The sequence below is a fragment of the Chlorocebus sabaeus genome, chromosome 25, assembly GCF_047675955.1.
Source record: "Chlorocebus sabaeus isolate Y175 chromosome 25, mChlSab1.0.hap1, whole genome shotgun sequence".
Taxonomy (NCBI): Eukaryota; Metazoa; Chordata; class Mammalia; order Primates; family Cercopithecidae; genus Chlorocebus; species Chlorocebus sabaeus.
In genome coordinates, this window is record NC_132928.1 from 62,009,253 (window position 1) to 62,020,187 (window position 10,935).

Genomic DNA, 10,935 nt, shown 5'->3' on the forward strand with positions numbered 1-10,935 from the left:
TGTTCATACGGGTCTGGCTCTGGTGATGAGCTTCAGGAGATTCCTAGGGCAATCCTGTCGATGGTGGCAACTCAGTGTTCATCCTGTGTCCGAAGCATTACTGAAACTTTGATACTACAAGAACCATCCTTCTGTCTTACTTCTAAAGGCTTGGGCTGAACTACTCCTCAGGTAAGAGAAAAATTGCAAGTTGTTGGCTTTCCCAAAGTCCAATAGTGCCTAAATCCTCAGGATACTTCTTGGTGAGTTGGTTTATCCCTTTACCTTATGGCAGAGGGCAGCTAAAAATTGTTTTATTTCACCCAGAGCTCTGAGATTTTTAGATTCTAATGAGTTGAATAGGGGTGGTCAGACTGGCTCCACAGACTTAAATATTATTACTGGAGGAAAGCGGAGCTGCCTTCAGATTTCTCTGGAACCAAAATGCTTTCTCTTGCGGCCCTGATAAGATTACCGGGCTGCTGAGCCGCCAGTGTTCAGATTTCCCACGGAACCGCGCGCGCCAAGCTCTGGCTGGCGGTGCTGTGAGGAGCCACGCTGCGGATCAGGCTCTGAAACCCGACTCCTTTCCAGGAATGCACACTCACCCCCTCCTGTGATAGGGCCTGGGCTGGGCCCTTAAAGTCTCACTCCCCAAATTCCCCCTGTCGTCGCAGTCCAACAAATGGAAGATGTCTGCTGAGTGGGGGCCAGTGTGACAGTGAGGGTCCCACAGAGCACGTGGGAGCCAGAGAAGAATGTGGGGTATTTTGGCATGCCACAAGTCCACCGAGCCAAACTCTAGCTTTAGAGGCTGTGCAATTCCTAATTACGGCCCATCAGCTCCAACCAGCAGCCAACATATGGCTCAGGGAGAGGGTGGGTGGGTCAAAACACAGCGAGGCTGTGGGTGTTTCTCCTAGTGTTTCACGGTGAAATACCAAAATAATCTTTTTAAGACTTGGATTCGTTACATGTTTCTCTTCTATCTCCTAGCCCCATAATTTAAAAAAAAATGTGGTAGAAAATGTTTACTGAAGTAAAAAGATACAGATGAAAAAGTAGGTTACAAAACGAACACATCATATACACCAATATGTACACACACACATGCACGCACACACACACAGACTCTCATCATAGTAATACTGACAGTCTGTGAGAATGAAAAGACATGAGAGCTCCATCATTTTAAAGAAACATTTAAAATACAAGATCCGGTATGTAATAAGGGCCCAATAAATACTGAGATTTGCAGTTACCCCAAAGAAAATGATTCATTTATTGACTCCACCTAAGTTAGAAATTCATGATTTTATCAGTGCCATGATGTGCCTACAGTTTAGTTGAACAAACAAAGGATTTAGTCAGTGAAAGTTATACTTTTTTTTCAAGTGACCTCAGGCTATTGGCAGTGCACACAATTTATATTTAAGCGACCAAGAATATTACTTTAAATGTGACATCCTACACCTCCAGCTCCTTCTTTACACACTTCTGTCCTCCGGGTTCCTATCCACAATAACATCACCTATTATCTCTTCTAGAGGAGAATCACATTTATAACATAACAGGTTTGTATTTCTTAGGGAGTGGTGGATATTCTGCTTAGAACAATCAAAACCAACATATCTAAACCCTGCTTGTCAAAAAAAAAAACCGTGATCTTTCTACCATCTTCAATATTTGCTCATGCAACAAGCCTTTCTTGATGCCATGAGGCTCTAAATGTATAAGACATGGCCCCTGCCCTCAAGGAGCCTTCCAGGGTGACAGTCAGGAAGGCTGACAGTTCCAGTTCTGCCTAGTGTTCTGATAGTGGCTTGAGCAAAGTGCTCTGAGAGTGCTGTAGAGTCTGGGGGCATCACAGAGGCTTCCAGAGGTGGAGACGTTTGAGTTACAGACCGAGAGGGGAAAGAGTTCCTTATTTCTGCTAATCATTTATCAAGCAAACTTTTATTGAGAAATTATATGACTATATGCCAGGCACTGTGCTCATTCTGGAGACTCAAAGACCAGTGAGACAATCCCTGCCTGTAAAAGGCTTTGTATGAAGCTATAAAAGTTGGTATTGCCATTTTCCCTGGCACCATAGAGAACTTCACTCTTCTGGGCAGCTTGGTGACTTCTGACTTCCCTTCCAGCACATGGTCTTTACTCTTTTCCACTCTATCCATTCTTATTGTATCCCGAAGTCAGAATATACCTGGACTCAAAAAGATGCTTTCTCCCCTGGTTCCCTTGCTCACTCCATGAACTGGCATTTTTGCTGTATCATCCCTGCTACATCACTGCTGCCAGCTGCCTCAACACCTCTCAGAGTTTCCTACTGTCCATGGAGCAGAATCCAGGGCCATACAACTCTGGCCTTCAAGGGTTGCAGATGGCCTCTGCATGAATTAGAAAAAGCCACCCGTGTGAGGCTCAACTAGGCAAGGAGATTTTGTATGAACAAAAAGTAACCTTTTCCTTCAAGTGATTTGGATTTCAGCTCCCACTCACCCACTTAGCTGGGCATCTACTATACTCAGTGACCTTGGATTTATCTTAATACTTTCATTTTTTTCTGTTACTGCTTTCCTACCTTCCTTCCCAGCTGGTTGGACAAAGCTGGCATGTTCTCCCTGTGCCCATTCCTTATACCTTCTCCTCCTCACCCACATCTTTCTTCCAAGGCTTCTTCTGAACCTAATCTAGTCTAAACTCCTGCAGAACTCATGATCTGCAGCAGTATTCAACTGGCACTTATGCATTTGAAGATTATGTATATGACAGGATATAGTCAGTCTCATTCCCTTTATTGGGTTGTGAGCTTTTAGAAGGCAGGGATCAGATGGCATCTATACTTTGTTTATTCCAGAGGGCTCTATGAGGGCTGAAGTAATGACTGATGTTGTTGATAATAGTAACAGTGACTTTAAAAAAAGATCTCTCAAAGACTTCCAATGGGTACATGAGCTTTAGAGAATGAATGTTGAGTAACCCTTGTTGGTCTGGTTTGGATTCCTAATACTGAGAAGTAACATAACTTCATTTCTTTCCATATACAGTAGCCCTTTCATGTCCCAAAAGTGAGTTTCACCTCTCAAAAGAGGGTTTTACTCTGAGATTTTCAGAAACCCCCAAGTCCCACTCCTGCCTAACATGCTTCACCATGAAAAGTTTACTTCCTGGCTAAGAATGGTCACTTCCCTGGCCCCTAGTTTTCCTCTTTACTTTCTTCCCTAGCAGTTGCAGGGTTTTTTTGTTTTTTTGTTCCCCCCCCCCCCCCGCAGGCATTTTGACAAAGAAACTTCAAAAGCAGCCACTGTCCAACCAATAAATTGACACCCTGCAATAGATGCAGGGCGATTTGTCAGGCTTCTGGCTGGCTGAGCGATTCCCTCCCGTGTCCCTCCCAAATCCTAGCACGGGAGTGATTTTGGTATCTTGTGGAATCCTGCATAAGTTACTAAACATCTCGATAAGGAAGGGCCTTCTCTTTTTTTGCAATCCCCTCCACCCCCCAAGCCACACAGGAAGTTGCTCAGCTGATAGTTTCAGCGCCTCTGCCATACATTATCCCTTCCTCAACTGAGGGGGGAGAAAGTGCCTCTGTGGAAGGAGACCCTCCTTGTTTTCCTAGAACAAAGTTGACACTTGCATTTGGCCCTCCAGTAGCAACCTGCTTGAAGTCTAAGAGTTGCTTTCCTCTTATCTCCAATCCGTTTCTTCAAGAGGTTAGACAGGTCATACATCATAGTGAACCTGCAGCCTGGGGCCTAAGGCACTTTGTACACTTCCAGAAGAGGGAAACCACTTCTAAAACAATATCTTAAGGAGCCTTCACCCAACCCAAGAAGCTGGGCGTTGCCTGGGCCATTTCCCTCCTCTGCCCTGAAGCAGTGGCCAGCTCAGAGAGAACCCTGTTGTTTTGTGCTTGTGTGATCTTTGGGTGGATGTGTGCACACCACCTGCTGAGCTTCGCTGTGTGTGTGCCTCACCCCCAGCCCTAATCTGCCTGAGCTTCCTGGCCTTGCAAATGTTTCTATGGAGGGTCCATCTTAGACTCCAGTGGTTCTTGCACTCTATAAGAGTCTCCTTGAATGTAATTCCCTGTTCCTTGAAGACAACTGATTGGGCTGGATGCCTGGATACAGCTCCGTGATTTCTCTAAAGTACAAATGTATTGCACCTTTAGAGAAGTCATGAAGCTTTGCCGGCAAGCACAGAGTCTAGCTTAGAAAAGACAACCAGGACCAGGAGTGGTGTGGCTCATGCCTGCAAATCCAGTACTTTGGGAATTCAAGGCTTAGAGGATCACTTGAGCCCAGGAGTTCAAGACCTGCATGGGCAATATAGTGATAACTTGTCACTACAAAAAAATTTAGAGCTAGCTAGGCATGGTGGTACACACCTGTAGTCCCAGCCACTTGGGAGGCTGAGGTAGGAGAATCCTTCGAGCCTGGGAGGCAGAGGTTGCAGTGAGCTGAGATTGTGCCACTACACTCCAGCCTGGGTAACAGAATGAGACCCTGTCTCAAAAGAAAAAAATAAAAAGACCACCAGGGCCCAGGCACAGAGCCTGGAGCAGGGAAGAGATAGCAGAGTTAATTGTGAATCCTGATTGCACTGACCACAGTCTAGTGAGCAACACAGGTTTCCTTTTGAATATGAGTGGGAATCACCTTTAAAACTATATAACATTAGCATCTTCTCAAAAGTCCCAGGTTCTACTAAGATTGACTTAGGGCTACATATCAGGTCTCATTTGCAAGGGGGAAACATACCGAAGCCTCAAGATGTGCAGAAGAGAGGGATGTGGGGAATACACCCAACCGCTCCTCTGCTGAGGTTGGAACAGAACAAGGAAAGTCCCCAGACCTCCTCTCAGCAGGCAGAGAAGTGCGGGGCCTCGCTCTGGCACAGCCTGCATATGTGGCCAGCATACCTTGGGACACACAGCTTCAGAGGCAGGGGTGTCCAAGGGAGTCTTAAGTTTTATCAGAAATAATGTCATTCGACTGATCAGTGAGGGGAACTTTTGAGAAAGTTATGGAAGAAGATGCGACAGACCCAGGAAGGACTTCAGAAGCAAGAGGACAGCTGGACTCTCTAAAATGCCACTCCGAAAGTGAAAAGGGAAGCCCACAGACCCACGAAGGCGTGCTGGCCTCGTGTTGCCACTTCTGTTTCCCTTTCAATACTCATCTCTTCAGATTCAAGGGCTTCTGCCTTCTTGCAAAGTTTTTGCTGACACGTTTACCCGTTTACAAACCTTGGCTGCACCTAACTTTTTTTTTTTTTTTTTTTTTAGCATTTAAGTTCCTAACCAAAATACCCGGGCCTCTAGGAAAGCCGTTTTCTCTCCCTCTGAGGTCTTTCCTTACCAACCCCAGCCTGCCCACTCGGGTGTCCTAGGTGGGACCAGGGATGATCCTCCAGAGTTGGCCAAGGAGGCGTCGGAACAGCAGGCATTTGCCCTTCTAGTTGGCAGCAGCGATGAGCCGCGTGCTCCATGCTCAGAGCAGGGGCAGCCGCCCGGGGAAGGGGCGCCCGGTACCCCCGCTCACTGCCCAGCCCCGTGTCCCTCTCCAGGGTCCTTTACCTCCATGTCCTTCAGGTGCCGACTCTGAAGCGGACGCACCCGCTCGCTCGGGTAGGAGCTCACGATCCCCGCTGTCCCCTCCACTCCCGGCCGTGGCCAGTTTCGGGCTGTGGCGGGCACAGGGCGAGTGGGCGGCGGCGCGCGCCCGGCTGCGCTCGGCTGCGGGACTGCCCCGGCCGCGGGGGCCCTGCGCGAGAGAACGAGGAAGGAGGAGGAGGGAGGGAGGAAGGGGAGGGGAGGGGAGGGGAGGGTGGGGAGCGGGGAGGGAGGCCGACGATCAGGGTTTAAATTTAGACGCAAATCTAAACAGATACTGTCCCTCCCAGGGCAGGACTCAAGAGCGGGAGCCACGACTCCATGTGCCCAAACATGGGGATGGGCAGCTGCAGGGCCCCTCTGTCTCGCGAAGTTTCTCAGGACCCTGGGCTTTGCCACGGTCTCAGTCCTTCTCAATGTCTCCCTCCCTTAATGCGTCTTCTTTCTTTTTCCTGTCCCTTCAAGAATTAGAGTGGTCCTTTAATTCTTTTGATTTCCTCTCTTTTCGATTTCCTTCTTCTGTGTCCATCCGTCCTGCTTTCCTTCTTCCTCTCCCTCTTTTTAAAATTGCATTACTGTCGTACCTGGTTTCCCTGCAGTTCTTGGGTGGAGTTCGAGGACCCTACCTGGTGGAAGGCGTTTGTGTTCTCCCAAAAGAGGAGCCCTTCAGACGGAGGCTTCAGAGCTCAGCTTGGCGCCGACAGGACCACCTTTCCCTTCGCACCTCTTTTCCTCTCCACCTTCCAGGAAAACACTATCTATCTATCTATCATCTGTGTACGAGGAGAAGGAGGAGGAGGAGGAAAATGAGGAATCCACGCAAAGTTTTCCAAGCTCCCTGAAGTGATAAATCTTTTCTTCAAATCTTGCTTTGACTGATGCATTCGGTTTTGTGGGAATTTTGGCTCCCACAAGCTGCTTGCTAAAGGGCCTCGTCTCCATTCCTGTTAAATATAGTAAAGGGCAGGATGCTCAACATCTGATTCCCACGGGGCCCAGCATAGCAACCTTCCTTTGGGGCCATCCCGGCTGGGCAGCAAAGAGACCGCGTGGGAGGGATGCGGGGACTGGAATCTGCACCAGGGTCGCTCCCTGCTATCCGGATCCCTGCTCCCTTCGGACCCTTTGGCAGAGAGAAACAGGAAAATGCCTTCAGAGACCTGTGAGTGTCAGGGTATTGGCTGGATATATGACGCCTCTGGGTTATCCCACAGCATTCTCACTGGCCCGACCCCACCTCAACCGGGGAGGGGAGCCCCGTCAGAGGTGGCCAATGGGACAGGTTATGGTGAGCGCTGTGAAGAGACATGTGGAGAAACAGCAGAGCAAACAAGCTGAGAGTCTGCTCCTGCTACAGAGACTGCCCTGATTCTGCTTATCCAGGCACCATCTGTGCACTTTCAGGCACTTAGATTGTTGCTTTGGGTACCAGTCTTAGATATATGGCCTCCTTCATGTCCTAGAACTTTCTAAGGCCCAACTTTCTAAAACGCTGGCAGCCCTAATGCCAGAGTGGCTTCTAGTTCTTTAGCTTAGCTAAGTATAGAGGAAGACCCCTGGTTTTAGAAACAGACTGAGGGCTTAATTCCAGCTCTGCTACTTTCTAGCTGTATTTCTTTCTTTCTTTCTTTCTTTCTTTCTTTCTTTCTTTCTTTCTTTCTTTCTTTCTTTCTTTCTTTCTTTCTTTTTTTTTGAGACGGAGTCTTGCTCTGTCGCCCAGCCTGGGGTGCAGTGGCCAGATCTCAGCTCACTGCAAGCTCCGCGTCCTGGGTTTACGCAATTCTTCTGCCTCAGCCTCCCGAGTAGCTGGGACCACAGGCGCCCACCACCTCGCCCGGCTAGTTTTTTGTATTTTTTAGTAGAGACGGGGTTTCACCGTGTTAGCCAGGATGGTCTCAATCTCCTGACCTTGTGATCCGCCCATCTCGGCCTCCCAAAGTGCTGGGATTACAGGCCTGAGCCACCGGGCCCGGCCTTCTAGCTGTATTTTCTTAGACAAGTCACTTAACCGCTCTGATTCTCATTTTCCTCACCTATACAATGTAGTAGGCACTCTGCAAAGAGTGGCTGTTTTTATAACGCTTAGCCCCATGTACAAGCTTCAGATGTTCAGATGAATAAGAGCCTGATATTTCTTTTTTTCTTTCTTTTTTTTTTTTTTTTTGAGACGGGGGAGTCTCGCTCTCACCCAGGCTGGAGTGCAGTGGTGCGATCTCGGCTCACTGCAAGCTCCGCCTCCCGGGTTCACGCCATTCTCCTGCCTCAGCCTCCAGAGTAGCTGGAACTACAGGCGCCCGCCACCGTGCCCGGCTAATTTTTTGTATTTTTAGTAGAGGCGGAGTTTCACCGTGTTAGCCAGGATGGTCTCGATCTCCTGACCTCGTGATCCGCCCGCCTCGGCCTCCCAAAGTGCTGGGATTACAGGCGTGAGCCACCGCGCCCGGCCCTGATATTTCTTTTATTTAGAGCCAGGCACTCAGGGACCTAGTGAAAAGAGCCCTCACTCTCAGGAATTAATGGTGAGCCCCCTCCCAGTCCAGTCACATGGCTGCTCAGGTGAGGACTCTGGAGCAGAGTCGGCAGTAAGGAAGGGTATTTACTGGTAACCTGCAATGCACGCTTTTGCTTGTGATATTTTCTGTTCTTTTTACAGGTTCAGGACATAGTGATGACTGCATAGTCTACTACCAGGTCTTGTAACTCTGCTCCACAGGGCCTTTTCCTTTCTCCTTCTACCTGGTCCTCCTTTGCGCTCAGAATGGGGCTGCCCCAGCACAGGTTTCTGGCTTCACAAACAGGAGGGCGGAAGTGCTTACCCAGAGGAAACCGTTAGGCCCAGATAACATCACAGTCACCCAAGGTGACTTGCAGCTGCTCCCCACGCCCTGCTCAGGCCTCCCTTGGCTGAGAACAAATGACCACAAAGCAAACAAGCTTGGCCTCCACTATGCTCCTGGGTCCCCACTGCAGAGCTGAATACTGCTCCAGAGCTATCTGGGCCCCAGACTGGGACTTCTCCTGAGGGAGGGGCTGGAAAAAGGGGAGGGAAGGACCAAGAGGTAGCCCGAGCTGTGTTTCGGCAGCCTGAGCTGTGTTTCGGCAGCCCGAGCTGTGTCTCGGCAGCCATGAGTAGGTGTGGTATGTGTATTCCTCTCATCTTCTTCTGTCCCTACAGAAGATCTCCAGGAGCCAGAATAGCAGTAACTTTGCTGATAAACACCCGGGTTTGCTGGGTTATCTGGGATTGTAACTGGCTGCTCTGGGGGCTGGGAGGAAACAACAGTCCAAGGGGAAGGGAAAGTGACTTTCAGAGGAGTTGGTTCCCCTCTCTTTCTGGGGGTCTGGCTAGCTAACATGGAACCACTTCCTTCACTCCACCCTGGGCCCTTACCCTTCATATACCCTGATAGTCAGAACCAGCCACACAATAAGTAGAGGTCATCAGGTAACTAACAATAAGAACACCAGGCCGGGCACGGCGGCTCACGCCTGTAATCCCAGAATTCTGGGAGGCGAGGCGGGTGGATCATGAGGTCAGGAGTTAGAGACCAGCCTGGCCAACATGGTAAAACCCCATCTCTACTAAAAAAATACAAAAATTAGCTGGGCATGGTGGCGTGTGCCTGTAATCCGTGTCACTCAGGAGGCTGAGGCAGGATAATTGCTTGAACCGGGGAGCTGGAGGTTGTAGTGGGCCAAATTCTTGCCACTGCACTCCAGCCTGGGTGACAGAGCCAAGACTCTGACTCAAAAAAAAAAAAAAAAAAAAAAATGCCAGGTGCGGTAGCTCACGCCTGTAATCCCAGCACTTTGGGAGGTTGAGGCAGGCAGATCATGAGGTCAGGAGTTTGAGACCAGCCTGGCCAACATGGTGAAACCCTGCCTCTACTAAAAATACAAAAATTAGCTGGACGTAGTGGCATGCGCCTGTAATCCCAGCTACTTGGGAGGCTGAGGCAACAGAATCGCTTGAACCCAGAAGGCAGAGGTTGCAGTGAGCTGAGATTGCGCCACTGCACTCCAGCCTGGGCAACAGAGTGAGACTCCATCTCAAAAAAACAAAAAAACAAGAACAAGAACAAGAACACCAGAGATACAGCTCAGCCAGGGGAAAGACGTGTGGGGAGGAGCCAGAGGTTCCTCCAGGCATATAGAAGGCCCTCAATACATATTTAGTGAATGAGGCCAGGTGGTAGCTCACACCTGTAATCCCAGTGCTTTGGGAGGTGGAGGATGGTTTGAACCCAGGAGTTTAAGGCTAAAGTGAGCACTGTAGCCTTGGCAACAGAACAAGACCTTGTCTCTAAAAAAAAAGTAAAATAAAAATAATTTGGTGAATATGTGCATGAATGAATGAACAAGTGAAGCAAATTAGGATCTTTCCCTTTAAGTCAAAGACAGAGTCTTTCAGAGATGGGTCTCCCATGGGAATAAGGACCCAGTGGGAGAAAAGATCATGAAAGGCCACAATAAGTAGTAACTTAATTAGCTTTCAAGCAGAATTGCAAAGAGCTCCAATCAATCAGCTGTTTATAGTGGACACATTTATTTTAAAAATGAAGAGCAAGAAGCAAATATTCTTTTTTGACTACAAATACTACCTAGTATGGTATAGGTAAATGCATATATAGGTAAAAATTACCTAATATGGTATTACATAAAATATCATCTATATAATACAGTTATATTAATAGAATATATAAATATATACAATATAAATATATAAAATAATATAAACATATATATAACATTTTACATAATACCATTCATTCCTAAATTCTGGGAAATTGGCAAAACAAAATATAATGAAACACACACACACAGGAGTTTGAGAACAGCCTGACTAACATGGTGAAACCCCATCTCTACTAAAAATACAAAAGTTAGCCAGGTGTAGTGGTGTGCATCTGTAATCTCAGCTACTCGGGAGTCTGAGGCAGTAGAGTAGCTTGAACCTGGGAGGTGGAGGTTTCAGTGAGCCAAGATTACCCCATTCACTTCAGCCTGGGAGACAGACCGAGACTCCATCTCAAAAAAAGAAAAAGAAAAAGAAAAACACAAAATGCCAAACTAACATGTGTAAAAAAAATTTCCATCTAACAACCATCGTACTTAAATTAATTTTAGGAAAGAAATAAAGTTGTATGCTAAATCTATTGGGTAAAAGTGGGGTAACGAATGAGGTTTTACATAATTTAAACCAACTCCCTCAAGTCACTGATTAATTACAATAAGGAGAAAAGCAACCTTACAGAGAAGAAACTTTAATAGACATAGTAGTAATCAAGTGACCAAAGTCAACATCACCAGTAATGAAGCAAATTGACGTCACA

The 10,935-nt window shown here is 47.7% G+C and overlaps 1 protein-coding gene across 2 annotated transcripts in view; it reads right to left on the reverse strand.

Annotated features, from left to right (window-relative positions):
- Positions 1-5,670, reverse strand: part of RCSD1 (RCSD domain containing 1) — a 75,115-nt gene extending 69,445 nt beyond the window's left edge. For both annotated transcript variants that reach the window (XM_007989652.3, XM_037986005.2), the window contains exon 1: positions 5,567-5,670. In XM_007989652.3, the coding sequence (XP_007987843.3) occupies positions 5,567-5,572 (6 nt within the window). In that variant the 5' untranslated portion in view covers positions 5,573-5,670. The remainder of the gene's footprint in view (positions 1-5,566) is intronic.
- Between the last annotated feature and the right edge of the window lie 5,265 nt (positions 5,671-10,935).